General features: G+C 37.5%; 1 protein-coding gene across 1 annotated transcript in view; it reads left to right on the top strand.

Annotated features, from left to right (window-relative positions):
• FOCAD (focadhesin) overlaps positions 1-14,911 on the top strand; it is a 97,400-nt gene extending 82,489 nt beyond the window's left edge. Inside the window, exons 32-44 of the mRNA XM_061470846.1 lie at positions 276-353; positions 752-823; positions 982-1,084; positions 2,228-2,308; positions 3,394-3,522; positions 6,439-6,554; positions 7,751-8,008; positions 8,654-8,743; positions 9,886-10,063; positions 11,783-11,880; positions 12,701-12,952; positions 14,063-14,138; positions 14,685-14,911. Coding sequence (XP_061326830.1) covers positions 276-353; positions 752-823; positions 982-1,084; positions 2,228-2,308; positions 3,394-3,522; positions 6,439-6,554; positions 7,751-8,008; positions 8,654-8,743; positions 9,886-10,063; positions 11,783-11,880; positions 12,701-12,952; positions 14,063-14,138; positions 14,685-14,758 — 1,605 coding nt within the window. The 3' untranslated portion in view covers positions 14,759-14,911. The remainder of the gene's footprint in view (positions 1-275; positions 354-751; positions 824-981; positions 1,085-2,227; positions 2,309-3,393; positions 3,523-6,438; positions 6,555-7,750; positions 8,009-8,653; positions 8,744-9,885; positions 10,064-11,782; positions 11,881-12,700; positions 12,953-14,062; positions 14,139-14,684) is intronic.
• Positions 14,912-17,867: the final 2,956 nt, after the last annotated feature.

Here is a 17,867-nt window from a genome sequence, read left to right as displayed (position 1 = left end):
TGTGAAATTAGGTGCTACTTAACAAAGTTAAACTAACAGAACGGTGAATATAGTGACTCAGTTGTTGTAATAATTTTAATTTACCTCATTGTAACAAAAAGTGTTTGAAATCAAACTCTAAACTTACACGTAAAGACTGCAGCTGAAAAGGTAGTTGGAATGAGAGGTGTACAAGTGACAAGACTCATGGTTTTTAAGTTGGAAGAAACAGGTGTTTTGTCCTACAGTATTGTGTGTGACCACATTGACTTGCTTATCCTGAATTACGCTTCTAGGGTTCTCCAACAATGCAGCGTCTGGCTGCTGTCAGTGGGCTGGTTGCACTGGTGGGCTCTGAAGGAGGCATGATACAGGTGAGAGAGCATGCAAGCAAATGATAACCTTTATCTCTTCCAGAAATTTGTCTAGAAGGTAAGTTGGAATGATGTCTTCTGCATCCTTAGAGAAGGGATTATATACCAGGGCATCATGTTTATGCACTACTGAGTCATGTTGAGTATAAACCAAGTGGGATAGAATTACAACGTGTAAAATGGGGGTCTCTTCCATTCTCCCATAATATGGCCCATGTGCAGTACCAGAGGGGAGAAGCTTACAGCCATGTAGGTTTTCTTCTTTTATCCTCAACTCCTCCACAAAAAGGCATGTGTGCTAATGTAATCTCTTTTCAGCACTTGCTCTGTGTTTTGTTTTTTCTTTCTCTCCTTTATAAAATTCACTCCCCCCCCCCTTTTTTTGTTTTCTTTGGCAGCTGAAAGCTGAGAGAATTCAGTCCTCCCAGTTTCAAAGTAAGCTGAATGAAGTCATCAGAACCCTTACACAGGTAAGAAAGTAGCCTCTGTTTCCTGCTTTGGATACTGTACTGTGACACCTCAACCAACCAGGCCAAATCTGCTTAAAGAAACTGCGTAATGTCTGTGTCCAGCTTGAGTGAGGCAATGTAGGGAACTCTGCCTAACTAGTCATTTATTGCCTTAACAGATAATCAGTCTTTCAGGGCAGATTGGCCTTCAGACAAATGCAGCAGGACTTTTGGGACGCCTTCATATGTCCTGTTTGTCTTCTACCCAGAACAGGGCATCAGGTAAGATGCTTTATTATTGCTGCTTAAAGGACATATAGAGGTAGCACCTAGCTAAAAAGGCAGCAAGGGACACATCAGATAATACAGGCTATGCCCTGAAGCCCTACTAAATGACATGACAGCTTTTTAATGGGTGTCATGGTCCTGTGTGCCATGCATAAAGGTTGGAACATGAAGCAGGAATCAGTGTGCTGAACAGAATTCCCCGCACCTGCTTTTACTTGCAGTATCAAAATAGGGTTCTGAGTTGTTCTATTCAAATTTGTATATTGCTTCTGTCTTTGTTGTTTTATAGAATAAACTGTAAAGAAGTTTTATGCTGCATATGGCACGTGTTTGACATATACAGTATCTATGCCCTGAGAACTGATTAATCTACTTTTTATATATATGTATTTATTTTTTTTAGTACTTCTTCCAATATAAAAAGCCAAGAATTAAAAACTGATCCATAACAAGAGCAAGTGACTTTTTAAAAGTATTTTTCTAAAAGAGATCTGCTCTGTTTAGCTGAAGTCAAAAACTACTGTTCTGTACCCTTTCAGTGTACCAATTAGGATAGAAATTTATATTCTGTCAACACATCATTACCTCTGATGTTGTTTCAATATCCCTTGGTAAAATTAAGGCAGAATTAAACCATTGATGAAGTACCAGTAATAGGAGGGAACTAATGAAGTGGAAGCTGTTCCCTTCAGTGTGAACCAAGTTGGAAAAATATGAAATGTAGATAAATATCCTCAGAAGAATGATTCTTGGAATTTCTACTTTTGTATAATCATGGCACATGTGCCTGTGATTATGTGGATACGGAATGTCTCTGTTGTATTAAACTTACTAAGGTTTTGAAGCTCTCCTTTTTAAAGCCTAGTAGCTGATAAATATTAAGAAAGTTCTTATCACTGGTATTTCAGTTGGTCAATGAATTTGGTTTTTTTTGACCTGGCACCTCTCACCAACACAAACGTTTAACTTGCCTTAGTGAAAAGGCCAATACATCTATCTTGTGGTCTAAACGCTTTGAGTCACCTACAGAATTAGGCCAAACATAGCTCAACTTGGTCTTTGAATTTACATGGGAGTTGAAGTATGTAATTTTTGCTAACATGGTCTAGTATATAAAGAGACTTTTTGTCTTCACAGTTCCTCCAGATTTTGGCTACTTGCCTGAAAACAGCTTTATTAGGGCAGCCATTGACTTTGCCATTGAAAGTGGGAAAAAAGGTAAGAAGGGATCAAACTACAGTGTCCCACTGGGAAATTTGTTATGAGTATAGAAGGTGACCCTAATAACCTGCTTTTTTTTTTTTGCCAGAACTTTTCTAAATACTAATTTGAACTTCATTAGTGTGGGATATTTAATGTCTAAACAAAAAATTGAATAACACGTAAAAAGATAAGGTAGAATTATGTAGTTATGCTTTAGTTTTCTCCCCTGGATTTTCATGAGTTTTTAAACCCTTTCCATTTCCCCTTCTCTCTGTGTCTGTGAGAGAATGAATCTTCTCTGTTGGAATGAAAATCAGATAACTTTAAGTGTTCCTCTGTATCATCAGGAACACTCCATCATCAGGCAAACTTGATGCTGCCCCTTATTTCAGTGATCTGAAGTTAAGATTCTCTGTAACAGATCAGTATTCAAATAGGTTACTTCTGTCTGATAAATGCAGAGGAACCTGAAGAAAATATCCTCTTACCTGAGGAGTGGTAGTAAAAAGATGTCTCCAAGTACAGTGTTAAGGGGCATAAAGCAGAGGAGATTATTCCTGTGTGGATTTAAGTGAGCTCACTGCTGTCCTATGAAGCAGGCTTTGCTTTCAGTGGAGGTAGAAACTCCCATGCCTTAGGAGCCCATGCCTTGCCTCCAGCAGGACTGAGCTGAATCCCTGTATTTAAGTAACACAGTACATAACAAAAGTTAGCATCTGTTTGACAGTTTTTGTGGCCTGTACCTACAGGATGGGGAAGGAGGGCAGTATCCAGAAACTTTGCTATTCTCCTAACAAAAGTAAAAATATGGTCCTGTCAGATGAGGATTAGCTGTAATTAATCTGTAAATTAACTCAAGAAAAGTTTCTATTTGTTATTAACAAGAAGCTTTTTGTGATATGACATTAATGTTAAAAATACAATTGTTGATTATAAGCAAGAGATAGTTTAAAATATAAAAAGATATAACTAATTTTATAATGCTTTTCAGTTCTTTATTGCGTATTGGTCTTCAGTGCAGTGTTAACACATTTTCCCTGAGCTGCTTAGCGAAATGTGTGTGTATGAAATTCAGACTATGATTGGATCTTCTGTTGTAGGCCCTGAATCTGTCCCATCTGAGCTGGTAAAAGTAGCCCTGGCACCCATTGCATCAGTTGGAGAAAATCATCAGTATCCACCTGTAAACTGGGCATCCATTCTTTCTCCTTTGATGAGATTAAACTTTGGTAAGGTTAATAGTTTTCAGTCTTTTGTACTTGTCACAGAACTTCTTTACTGACACAGCTTTCACTTTAGAGCCCACTTCAGGACTTGAAGTTACTGCAGGGATTGGAGTGTTTACTATACTTTGAAGACCAACTTTTTAATCTTTGCAAGCATATATTTGTGATCACTATCTGGACATTTTGTTACAATGCAGAAGACCAGAGATGGGAATTTTGAGCAGTATTAAAAGTTCCCTAAAATGCTGGTGAATTTGGATCAAATTTTTCATTGGAACAGTAAGAAGAGCCCCTCATGAAACTTAACTAATTGTATCTTATTTTCAGTACCTGCTAAATGCTGGTCTAATACCGGTGTTAGAGGCTGCAGGCAGCTTTATCACCAGTTTGAACTGCTCTGTAGTTCATCTTTCTGTCACTGGTGTGAAATACACTTTTTTTGCTAAATTACACTGTGTGACGGAGAAAAGCATATCCCTTTTTCCATCATGACCGTGGTGTTGTCAGTGCTTCTAAGAGTATTTTTCTTTGTGTTGGAGAGTAGCTCTGATGCTGAAGTGTTGTGTTGGAAAGCTTGTGTAATACTTTTCTACTCAGGATATCTGTCGGTGCCTGTTTTATTTGATAAGAGGTGTTTGCGTTTCAAACGCATTTCCTTAAAAAAAACCAACAAACTACTGTGCAAAGTTCCATAGTCCCTGTTTGGTTCCACTAAGTTTTGTTTCTGCTGATCTATGCAACTGTTATTACTGGCCTTGTAGGTTGGGCAAGTGCTGTTGTGTTTAAATTGATGTGCTGCAGAGCCCAGGATATGGAAGATTGTTCTTATTCCTTTACGGTGTTTATTTTACTTATACATAGTGCTTGTATAATATAGATATATATATTATATAATTACTATATTATGTTGTTATGTATTATGTATATTATTATATAATTATTAGTATGTATTATATGGAAATCATTGAACTATCCTGTGAGGATCAACTATGTGCTAGATACAGGAAAGGTTAGCTACGTATTAAATTTTTTTTCTTGTACTTGAACTGCAGCTTCTGTTCTACTTGGTATTCTTGCAATTGATTGTACAGTCTTTCGTAAGAATAAGTGAAAGAATTTTCTATACTGAGTCCATGCTGACGCAAATTTGTGTGCAACCTTATGAATAGCTGAAACTTGTTAAATGAATGGGGGATTTTCTTATTTCTGTTTTTCACTTAGGAGTCTTCATTTTGTAAATCAGGGGAATTCCAGAAAAAACAGTACATTGGCATTTATGGCTGGTTTTGTTGACTTCAAACAGCATCGCAGCCTACATTTTTTTATGCATAATTTCTCTTGACTGTGCCTGTGTAGTGGTGTGAAATTTGCACACCCTTCCAGGTTGGACAGAGTTTTGGGTGAAATGGTCTAGTGTGAGGCATGGCATGGGGTTGGGACTTGATGATTAAGGTCCTTTCCAACCCAGAGAATTCTATGATTCTGTGATTATATATGCATTCAGAAGTAAGTCTTGCTGTGTGCTAGTGAGCAGTTTTCAAGTTGTGCTGGAAAGCATAATGCAGAAGAATTGTATCATGACCTAACAGTCCACCTGGAAATGTGGCACTCTAACAGTTTTTCTGGAACAGAATTTTTTTTTTTTAATGAAAATTAGATTATATGATCAATTTCTCAGATTCTCTAGGTTACTGTTATTCATGTCTGAGAATTTATGTCTCTTTGTGAGCTTTAAATGTTTCACAAATTCTAGATGAAGATTTGTTCATCTGTAAACATATTAAAGACAAAAGTTTGCTTTCCCATCTCATAAGGTTTATTGCAGTTGTTGCTGAGCAGAAACAATATCATGTGATTGAAGTAGTACCTGATTGTTTTTCAGTAGAGATCTGCACTGAACAGTCATAAGCAAATCATAATCTGGGTCTTAGCAGTCCAAATTAGTGAGAGGTAATTCTTGAATTGGCTACCAAAGTATCTTGTAACAATCTCACCCTTTTCCACATTCTGCAAATGACTTTTCATATAAGATACTATATTTCAAAGAGCCTGATGATAGACTCTTAAATCTTTGCTTTGTTCATGCACTAATGTTGGTAAACTTTATAAAAGTCATGCTATATGGATTGCCACTTTCATTACTGAAAGAAAATTTTACCTTGCAATATAAGTTTTATGCTGACATTTAACAGTAATATATCTTCTGTCTAATGGGTCGAATGCTGGTATAATACTTAAATTGTTTGTCCTTATGTTGCTATAGCAATCATGAACTGTATGGAAGCCATGCCATTGCTCAAAGTAGCTCTTCAACATATTTATGACTAGTGATTCTATTACGAAACAGGCTGTACCAGTCATTAAGGTGACTTTAAGAGAAACCAGTAAGGATCCCATAACCATCATAATCTCAAGGCACAGTAAGATCTTCCCATGTGTTAATCTGGAAAATGCTGCAACCAAGAACCCATAGCAGTAACATTTACTAACCTCTGTTCTGTGACACACTTAGATGAATATGGGGTACATGGAAGAGCAGAAATGTGAACAAATGCTATTTACTCCTACATTCAACAGGAAGGAATACTTGACTCAGTTCTCCTGCTGTAGATTAAATCTTCTCTTTATTTGGCAGGAATTTCTTTTTTACTCTTACTTTTCTTATCACTCCCATATTTTTATTCTCGAGTGAATTGAAATTAATTTGGTCAAGTCCGGAGATTTCTTGCTGAAAGTGCATGAATGGTAAGAGGAGACTTCTAACATGTATGTGTTACAAGCTTTACTAGCATCTCTAGAAAATGAGATTTTAATGTCGTGCTGTAGTAGAACAATAATGCTTCTTTATTATATGATTTGAGAACAATTTAAAGTGAAAATAATTTTTTCATAACATCTGTTTGTTTTCTTCTGCTATAGGTGATGAGGTAAAACATCTCTGCCTTCAGCTGGCAGTGACACAAGCCCAGTCATCTCAAAATGCCGCAATGCTTTTGGGGATGTGGGTGGCATCTCCCCTTGTCTACAGTCTCAGTGTATGTATGTCAGAAAATTTATGGGAGCTCAGCACCTCTTTTCTATAAGATTGATCAGTGATGATGTTTACGATGTCACAGCCAAAAGGGATTGCTGGGTTCAGAATTCTGCAGAAATACTGTTTAGGCAGTATTTACAGAGAGAGAAAGGCTATTCTGGGGCCTTGAAATTCAAAGCAGACTTAAGATCTGCTACACTGGTTTCACTTAGATTGCTTAAGACTTTTTTTCTTCTCTCTCTTCTCCTGGTTCTGATAACTTGGAGATGTAAGAAGCCACAGCATGAGGGGAGAAAAAGTGGGTTTTATTATATGAATTTATAGTCTTAGAAAAACTTCCCATCTATCTGTCCAAAATCTTCCCTGTTTCTTCCAGCAGTGTCTCTTGATCTAGTCAAATGTGTTACTTCTTGAATTAATTCTGTAGACAGTCAGTAGACTAGCCTATAGTGTAATCAGATTTGGTCCTGCCCTCCACTATAGTGCAGTTCTTCTTACAGAAGTAAAACGTGGACACGATGACACACTATATCAATCTCCCTAAATCCCATGGTACACTTGCAGTTCTCTCAGTTTATACAAGTTGAGGATCAGGATTTCTGTGACCTTTCTAGTACTTCAAGGGGTATTTTTGTCTTGTAATTTTTAATTAATTAGTCTTCACAGATACACAAACACTTGGTGGCAATTTTAAGATACATTATTGATAAGGTACCAAACAAAAGATGAGCACCAGTTTCTCACTGCAGTGGGCGTTAAAGGTCACAAAATGAGCTTGGCAACAGAAAGTGTAAACTTTGGATTCCTCTAAAGCAATTATTTATACTTCCTTGATAGATAGCAGTGTTAATGGTGCTAGGGGTACCATACATCTGTCCTTGGTTGTCTAGTCAGTCCCTGTGCTTTATGTAGGAATGTGCTGGGCACCATGTAGGGAAATAACAGTTGTCCTGCCAGTACAGAGATGTAAGATTCATTGAAAAGTTTTTAAGGAAAATAGGATATTGACATGTTTGTACGTTTTATTAATTCAAGCAAGTCATCAAAAGAGGGAGTAAGAGTCGAGAAGTATTTATGACTTTGAATGCTTTTCTGAGTGGTTTGAGTTACTTTTGTGTAATTTCATCCCTTGTAACAGTAGTTGAAGGTCATTAAAGAGCTAGAATCTGAAACTAAGGAGAAGTTTTTCTTTTTCAGATGAAAACCCAGAAATACCTTTTCTTGTCACTCTCTCTCTGGATGAAACATGTTGCAGAAGACAAACTACAGTCTTTTATAGAAGTGTTTCTGATACAACAATTTGGAGTGAACCACAGAAAAAAACCAGAAATTTGCCAGTGTGTTTTACAGGGTCTTATGCAAGCAATGAAACTTCCAGACCTTGCCCAGTACTGCTGGAGCTTTCTGTGCAAGGCTGTGGAGAAAATATTTAAACTTCTACCAAATGAGGTTCGGGTAAGGAATAATCATGAGAGGTATGAACATTGTAACTGGATATTTTTAGTGATGTTAAGTCCCATCTTTTTGCACTGACTCATCAGATTTTTACATATGAAGTAGATGTAAAATTTTAGTGATAGTAGTCAAGATGCCTGTGTCATTTCAATTTAAGTTGCTTTCAGATATTCTTTAGAATGACTGAGTTGTGAAACAAATTTAATGTACACTTTTCCCTCATAAATGATTTGGTAATGGAAAAATACAGTATGAATACTGAAATAAATGGTACTGAAAAAGAAGCAGAATACAACCAGAAAGCTTGGGGGGGGGGGGGGTTTCCTCACAGAAGATTCAGCTTCTCACAGTGATTTAAAAAAAACTATCTAGCTACAGAAAATATCTTCAAGGAAGAAGGGCATTTTTCCATCAAAAGTAAAACTGAGTCTTTGGAAATTTTCAGATACCATTATTATTTATTAATGAAGCACATTGAAGACCCTAGCAAATACAGAATTTCTTAAATAGGATAAGTAGAACAGGGCTGGAGACTAGATTAAATGTTCATCATGATAATTAACAAAGTTCCTAGACTCACCAGTTTTAATGATGAAGAAACCTGGAATTTTACATCTCAACATGCATTTGCTTTTCTGTTTCCAGAGAAGTGAACTGGAGATGTATGTCAGTGTAGCAAAGTGTATCTCAGAAATGGCTGTTTCAGAGATTGATCGCATTGTCCAGATTTCTCAGGTAATTATGTTTTACTTCTGGTCTTTCACCATCAAACCATGTGAAACAAGCATGCCTTACCATTTTTATGGTCACCAGAGTGTTTTAACTCATTGGGAGCATAGATTAGGTGCCATGCAAGTAAGAGTGTTCTGGCTTTGATTTTGCAGGCAGCAGGGAGAAGAAAGGTTGTAAGAGTTCATATCCAAAACTTTCTCTAGGGAGATTTCACATGGAGCTTTGAACTGCGGAGTCTTAAGCTACTTGGTCAAGTTCAGGGAGGGGTCTGTTAGCAGAACATTAATGCTGTTAGATCTTCTGAATCCCAGACCAGTGAAAACAGCAGATCATAGTCCTTTTTGGTTAACATAACCACTTACCTGAAACAGACTGTAAATGCATCCCAGTGTTTAGATGTGCTTAAATTGGTGGAGCCTCACTTCTGTTAAAAATGTGAAATACTTTGACTGAACAGCTTTTCATTCTTGACTTACTGTGCTATATTTGTGTTCACAGTCAGAATGGTTCCTGGTGGACAGGATGATTAAGAATAACAACAGAATGGAAAGCTTTTAGCTTCTAGCTCACCAGTGGAATCAATTAGCAGTGGAATTCTCTTAGCAGCTGAAGTGCTAAGGAAATGATGTGTGGAAGAACTTGATGTTTTTAAATGAGGTTGTTATAAAAAAATCCATGATATAAAACTATTTTGTGCTGTTTACTGGCAGATTCACTAGAGAATCAAGCATTTAAATAGTTAGGGAAGCTGAACTGTCATTTCCTTATATCTTTGAGCTCTTATTTCCATACTGGAAAATGCCATTTAAGAAAACCATTTTTGTCACTGCAGTGAATCTGTCTTTGCAGGAAGACTTGCCTATCCAGAACTGTCAGGCTGGCTCATTACAATTTAAAGGGAAATATAAAATTTAAAGCAGTATGAAAACAGTAAAAATATACTGAGTTGTACTTTGCTGGATTATTTACAAGCACATAAAATTAATATGTACTGTCTTTTGTTTTGTAATTTTTCTTGAATCAAAATGAGCTGGCTAGATAATTAAATATTTTCTTCCCTTTTTCTATAAAAGGGAATATGGCGTCTATTGTTTCCATGAGAAAGGTACATTTTTATCTAACAAGTTTTTTAATTGCATTTGCAGAGCAATATAGAGAAGGCCACATTCATGAAAGTGTATTTAATTTCTCAAGGCAAACTGCCTCTAATGAATTTGCATGCTGTGATTGATACTGTGGCAGTATATCACAAGAAAGAAAATATTTCATGGATGCTGTTGCATAGTTTCTATCATGCTCGTGTTGTAAGCCATGAAAATACAGGTAAGGTCAGGCTTAAAGAAGAATCGGTAACAAAATTAATAGATACTGATGTATCTATGCAGAGTTTAATAATTTTAAGATGGTTTAACCCAAGAGTTTCCAGATTTCGCCATACTAGAAACTACTCAGTCTTCAGAATTTTTATGCTCTTCAAATACTCTTCAAATACCACTAAAGTCAGAATTCAGAATGTGGAAAGAATTTGAAAAAAATACTTGTGTCAAATACTTGTGTCAAATACTTGTGTCAAATACTTGTGTCAAATACTTGTGTCAAATACTTGTGTCAAATACTTGTGTCAAATACTTGTGTCAAATACTTGTGTCAAATACTTGTGTCAAATACTTGTGTCAAATACTTGTGTCAAATACTTGTGTCAAATACTTGTGTCAAATACTTGTGTCAAATACTTGTGTCAAATACTTGTGTCAAATACTTGTGTCAAATACTTGTGTCAAATACTTGTGTCAAACATTGCTTTTATGTTTTTCTCCAGTTCTTCGTTTCTGTGGATTAGCTAAAAGTTATTTATATCAGACGAGTGGTTTGCAGCCTAGATTTTAATCTAGCTTTGACTAGATCCATATCTCCTAATATTCATAGACTTTCAGTGTACGATAGTGTTAGAAATGTATGTGGCACACTGGAGACAAGTCATAGTGCAGCGCTGATAACTGTCAGATCTAGTAACTGAATTACCAGTGAGTGACACGGTAGGGGTGTGTTACCATGAGACAGGTTGAACCAAGGAGATTGCTTGTTTTTCTGAGCTTCTTGTAGTGAGTCGACACAGAAAACATTGCCCTTCTGCATCTTTGAACCACATCAGATAGTATCTGGTGGATTAATGTGCTGGACTGGGTCAGCTAAGGCTCTGATAAAGCGCTGAAGCAAGAGAACTAGTAAAATCACATAGGAAGATAAAGGAGGAAGAAACAACAGAGAGAAGCAAGAATGAGATTTTCTCATTTTCATAGCAGAAAGATCTTTGGCTGGCAGTGTTCACAGAACTGCTTCAAAGCATTATATTGCTGGATGCTTAGCTGCAAACTGTGTTGAAGAACTTCAAACAGTAGTGGGTTTTGAATGTGTGAAGTGAGGCTTCTTTGCGTATAAGAGGAGGCAGCATGTAAAGAGTACAAGGAAATGGTAGTGTATGACGTAATGTGGTTTCAAAGGTGAAGACTGTTACTAACTTGTAGGAGGCAGAACAGGTTTTGGGCAGCAGAATCACTAGGTTAAGGGTTGATTTTATTTATATGCCTTTATATGTATTTTACTGGTCCTCTCTGCACTGTAGAAGGATTTTCACAGCACTCCCCACATTGTGGCCCAATGTACAGTGACATCAGTTCTAGACTTAAATGAAGTACTGTGACAAAAAATTCAGGGAGGCTTTAAGATTCTGTAGTGGTCCTATATGCAGACTGGGTTAATGGGACCTGCAGGCTGTCAAGTGAAATAATTATTGCTTAGCATTCCTTTTTCTATGTGTACAGTCCGTTGCTTGCATTATAAGCAAAGGGTTTGTACTGTTTAATTGCCCACATTCCTTCTGTCAGTGGCAACCATGAATCAAATGTGATAGTGGTATTCATGATCATTGTTCTTCCACAGTCAGTGCTTTGTTGCTATAGTGATACCCTGTGCTTGCTTTTTAATGAAAAAATGTTTCATTCCAGTGTTTCATGTGAATCAGTGTTCTTGCTCTCCTTCTAGGAGTGCTGAAAAGAATGGACTGGATGCTAGAGCTGATGGGCTACATCAGAAATTTAGCGTACAAGTCAAGACCCTTAGAAAATGTCAATCTTAAAGAGGTACATACGGTGAAAATAATTTGCAGCTTTCAGGAAAAGAGGTTTCGATGTATTTCAAATTATAGCTCAGCAATAAGTAGCGTTCCCCATGCTTTTATATTTTAGGTGGCTGTCATCTTACCTCCATAGAGGAACTCTTAATTTTTGTAAATGTATATGTATTTAAAGCTCATACTTTAAAATAACCATGGCCTTTAAATTATGATAGAAGCTAAAGGCAACTATAAGAAATCATTACTTGAAATTTACTGTATTTAGAAAAAATAAAGGAGAAATTGGAATTCACCAGTAGAAATATCTAAGCAGTTCAGAACTGTGCAGCTGCTGTTTCTAAGAGGTTTTGTACAGTTTTAGGGAACTCATATTGTTTATTGTACAACAAACAGCTGCTTATTCTTACATCTGTTCAGCTGTTCTGGTTGGGGACATAAAACAAGATGCTGTTTAGATCAAAAAAGCATTCATTACATTGCCTCAATATTTCCCAGCTATTTGTAGCACCACAAGGGTGACCATCTCTAATTTCCCTTAATAGTCAGCGTGCTGTAAAGAAGTTATTTCCCCATTTTAAATGAAATGTGTATCAGCATTAATCTAAACAATGATTTTTAGAAGTGTGGTTTTGCTTTTTTTTTTTCTGTAGACATTTTAGTTTGATTGGGAGTTCAGAAAAATGCTTATGTTTCTTCAAGTGTAAAAGAATATTAAGATATATTTATTTCTTGCATTTTGGATGTTAGCTGAATTTTCAGATGTTTGTTTTAAAGAGCAAGCCATCATCTGGATTTTCAGTTTGCATTTTTGCTTTTTTCTTTTTTAGTTCATAGATTTTCTCCTGTGGCTGTTCGCAGCGTCTGTGGTGGCCTGGGCTGACCATGGTGCACCATTACTGCTTGGCCTCACTGCTAACTGGTTACTGTGGAAGCAGCAAGCAGCATTACCAGAATTATCTGAGGATCACATTGGCAAGCACCCCATTGACAAGCTTGCTGTGCAAGAGACTCTCACTCTCCTTCCAAGCAGCATTTGCCTTTTGCTGGCCAAAGAGCCTTGGAAAGAACAAACACAGAAGGTAAAATTTCATGTAGTAGTAAGCATTTTCCAAGGGTCAGAAAACACCCTGGTTTTAGTAGTCAGCTCAAGTCTAAAGTGAAATAGGTGTTTTCTCTGTATCTATTGCATGTGACTTGTGATCTTGTTTTTCTTTATTTGTAATCAGATATGAATGTAGTTTCTCAAGTAGTATGTGAGAATTGCAAAGAACAAAAATCATTACAGTTTTGGGAGTCAAACTCTTAAGAGGATACAGATGGGATAGGAGAGTTGACAGGTGATGGTAGCAAGTCAGTCTTCTAACCACTGAACGACAAACCCTCTGCAGTTGGACTTCTCCATGGTGGCAGTTTAGGGCTATCAAAGATCTGTATGGTTTATACTGTGTGTCACGCATAATTTTTAAATAAATGTGGAAAATCATACATAATTTGGCAACCCTACTGCAGGCTGCTTGTGATGGAAAGATGTGGAAATATTGTTATAAACCTATAGATGAATAGCTGTTTTGTGCAAACCAGAATCTGTTAAGGACTGGTTCCTGTACACAGCTGTGCTCAGAGTTACCAGTGAAGTCAGAATTCAGAATGTGGGAGGAAAGCAGGAATGGGCTGTTAATATGCAAATGCATAATTAATAAAAGAATTGAGAATATGCCCTGAATATCGTCTTGATAAGTTTGAGATACCACATTCCTCCAGGCACCCTGTGCTGCTGGAAAGACAATGAAAAATGAGAGAGGTCGAAAGAGGGACAAAGGCAGTTAAGAGTTCTGAGGATTTGCAGTAAAACATTTGAGCAAGACCCTGATAAGAAAGGATCATATTAACATGTTAAAGACATGAACAGGCAAGATGAAGGGAAAGTATTTACTGTTCTGTCTTCATTACAAAGAATTACTGCTTAGGTAATGGGATGGAACAAAGGGAGTTTCAGATCCAGCTGTGGGAGAAATTGTACTGACAGAGAGATGTACTCTAGGGCATTTGGATAGTTTGGGCAGAAGCTTGATTGACCACTGCCTCTGATAGATAACTGTGAGTTTAGCTGCAAAAATTGAAAGAATTTGTGGTGTTCTGATACAGAGGCTGTTGTAATTCAGATTTTTCCTTTATATTTCAATCTTCAGTTTATTGACTGGCTGATCAGTATGATGGAAAGTCCTAAGGAAGCATTATCAGAATCTTCTATGGACCTGCTGAAAGGTAGGATATTTTTAATTGGGTCCTTATTTTTCCATGACTATCAGTACAGCTCAAATTCCAGTTGTTAAAAGAAGTGAGATGAATCTATACTGTTAGCATGTGTAGGAGAGCTATATTTTGCCTTTAAGAAAACCTTCACAGGTAAGTCAGCATTCCTGTATCATCTTTTTTTTGCTGTCTTAATCGGCTGACACTTAAAATGTACTACTAAAGATCCAAAGGACCCGAAGGTACATATGGCTGTACAAGCGTATATAAGTGGTAGATCTGTCAATTATTTTTGAGTTACCTTTAAAAATAAAATGCAACGTATTATTTGGAAACCCTCCATTACTACAATAGCAATCACATAACAATTTATTCAGGTGCAACTGAAGACTGTACTGTGGGGAAGGGATAGAAACTGTCAGGCCAGGAAGTGGAAAAGTCATTAAAAGATTCAGGAAAAGGAGAACTGAATCTATACCTGTGTTAGTAAAATGACTAGGGAGAATAATGTCCTTTCTGGACTGCACAAATTAATGTAATTTGTCCTTGTCTTCACAGTTACAGTTCTGGCCTTGAGATCTGTTCCAGAGTTCAGGAAGAAAGCAGTGTGGACCAGAGCTTATAGATGGTAGCTGCAAAGTGTTATCTTATCCCATGAAGAAAAATGCACATCCTTTGAAAGCATAATAGCATTACTCAGGCATCAAGAAGACCAGTTTCAAAGAGGTTTCCTATCATGAGGTCTTGGCTTTGTGGGGGTGTTTTTTTGTTGCTTTTTTTTTTTCTTGTTTTTTGGAGTGGGGGTTTGGTTGGTTGGTTGGTTGGTTGGTTTTTTGGTTGGTTTGGTTTGGTTTAATTATTTTACCTTCTTTTGAAGACTCGCAAGATAAAAAACAGTACTTGTTTTTTTCACTGGTGGGGTGGTCGTCTTGTACAGACTACTTAGCGTGGTTTGCGCTGTGCTGAAGCTGAATGAGAAATATGCATTCAGTTGTTTCAGTTGTATTGTTTCGGTGACACCTGGGGAGCCTCAGAAGTTGCATTCTGAAAAACTCATGGAAGCTTGTTAATAAGAATGACTGAAAAAAATTAAAAGTTTGGATTCAGCCTAATGACTGAAGTATGTTTTAGTGTAACAGACTTCTGAATTAGCATTATTTTTTAAGTGATAACCCTTTTTTTAGTTACATCATGATGCTCTTGCACAGTAGTGCGAGAAGATACATTGAACACTTTTCAGCACACTGAAGTTATATAACCTGAGTGTGGTTTATGAAATGGGTGATATGCTTGTCCATTTTGCAACAGCTGTATCAAGATCATTGAAACAAAACAAGATAATGGAAATAAATCAATGATTCTAATGGCTGCTCCAGGGCAGCTGCAGTTTTCTTTCCACTTATGACTGTTCTTGTCTCGTTTATTCTCATTTGCACATAAGGAGAGCTTTTCTCTGCCTCTAGGCAAAAGTGACAGTATAGCAACGTTTTTCAGCCTTTGTCAGCTTAAGCAGGGTAGCCCCTGACACTTTCCTTATTAAAAAATTTTCTCTTTATGAAGGAATAGAGAAACTTTCTACTTTGCAGTCTTCCTAAGACAGACCTTAAAAGTGGTTTTGTATTTAGTAATCCTCACTAGTGTAGACAAAAATTAACTGAATATAATTGCCTGGGTACTGGTCACTGAATGTCTTCCAAAGCAATACTAATGAGAGTATTGTTGATTTTGACCAGTTTGCATGAAACGTTACCACCCTACAATCTGGAGTCACCACCCAATGAAGGAATTCTCTTAATTTCAGGATGGATAACATATTCTGTGGAAGAAATTCTCATCTGACTTCTTTATGGGGTTTTCTCACCTTTTCTCACCACTCTTAAGAAGTTTACTGTGGGATGGCCTCATAGCAGCCTTCGAGTATCTGAAGGGAGCCTATAGGGATGCTGGGGAGGGACTCTTCATTAGAGACTGTAGTGAGAGGACAAGGGGTAATGGGTTAAAACTTAAACAGGGGAAGTTTAGATTGGATATAAGGAGGAAATTCTTCACTGTGAGTGTGGTGAGGCACTGGAATGAGCTGCCCAGGGAGGTTGTGAATGCTCCATCTCTGGCGGTGTTCAAGGCCAGGTTGAACAGAGCCTTGGGTGGCATGGTTTAGTGTGAGGTGTCCCTGCCCATGGCAGGGGGGTTGGAACTTGCTGATCTTAAGGTCCTTTCCGACCCTAACTATTCTATGATTCTGTGATTCTATGGCAATGAGATTACCACAGTAATCAGACATTTCTTCAGACATTAGATGTGTGGAGGATTAACACAGTACTTACTTGTATTCCCAAATTAGTGTATAGTAATGATAATTTACTGCTCTGTATGCAGCTATATACTGAGAAGACAAGTCTAAAGGTGAATATACAGAAGGATTGACTTACAAGCAGTTGTCACAGAGTCAGTGTCTCATGACATTTACATTTGTGTTCACTCCTAAGTAGCCTCTGCACAATGAAAATGTGACATATTTGGCTTTCTTAATCTCTGGTGCAGTTTCAGGCTAAGTTACACCATTACTCACCTGAGTTTGCATGCGTGTTAGCCTTTTAATTCACTTTAAAATTTGCCTTATTTTAAAGATTATCTCTGGGTAATGCACACATGCTGTGTTTTAGTTTGCATAGCAGAACAGTATATAAACCTCCGAATTAAACTATACTGATACACAGTAGGTATTACATATCTTGGCTTACAGATGGTAGGCCAAGAGACGTCATAGCACTACCAGAAGGTGGCAATGCTCACGCAGATCCAGGGAGCACTGTGGTTTAGGAGTGTAACTGAAATGCTTGTACACCAATGCACAAAGTATGACAAACAGCATGAACTGGAAGTGCTGGTCAGTTCCCAGAGCTGTGGTGTCACTGGTGAGACTTGGTGGGATGAGTCCTATGACTGGAGTGCTGAGATCAGGGCTGCAGCTGTTCAGCAGGGATGAGCAGGGCAGGCAAGGTGGAGGGGTTGCGCTGTCTGTAAGGGAGAGCTTTGGCTGTACAGCCCTTACAATTATGGGTAATGTGGTTGGGAGCCTCTGGTGAGGATGAGGGGGATGGAATGCAAAGGAGATTGTTGTATGTCCCTTCCAAATGGAACTATTCTGTACTAGATATTCTAGTATACTCTACAGCTCTGTGCATTCAGCCCATAGGAATAAACTAGAGGTAAAAACCTCTAAAAGGCAGATAAGTTGGCTGTTGGGTCCTCATTGTAAATTGTTTCACCCTACAGTTCCGTTTCTATTGGGCTGCTGTACCTGCAAGTATACAGATAAACTGTGATGGAGAGAGTATTCCTTCTATTGTGTGCTAGTGCTGGACAAACAAGTAAGACTTATTTCTAGGTGATCTTTTAGAATAGTATGTTGCTCTGGAGACAGTTCAAGGACTGAAGAGGGCAAGTTAGTTGCTACTGCATTGTAGATGAGTGGAAAGGCAGCAAAGGAAAGCTGGTGGTGAAGATACTTGTAGGACACATTCTTGTGATTCCAGCATAGCTGTTCTGTGGGCAAACAAAAGGAATTTTTTTTTTTTTTCTATCCTTAGCAGTTAGGTGTAGTTCTTTTCCACACTGTATGTGTTTCATATGTGTATTTTATGAATTCAGTCTCATCGTACATAAGCTCTACTAAAACTAGTGGGGTTTTAAATTTCAGACAAATGTAGTCAAATACTCTTCTGACTACGTAAGTTGCTC

This window comes from Pezoporus flaviventris, unplaced genomic scaffold, assembly GCF_033815535.1.
Source record: "Pezoporus flaviventris isolate CSIRO_AGI_PZ_B2104156 unplaced genomic scaffold, CSIRO_AGI_Pfla_v1 ptg000064l, whole genome shotgun sequence".
NCBI classification, from domain to species: domain Eukaryota; kingdom Metazoa; phylum Chordata; class Aves; order Psittaciformes; family Psittacidae; genus Pezoporus; species Pezoporus flaviventris.
Note: the sequence above shows the minus strand (reverse complement) of the source record. Positions and strands in the feature narration are given on the sequence as shown.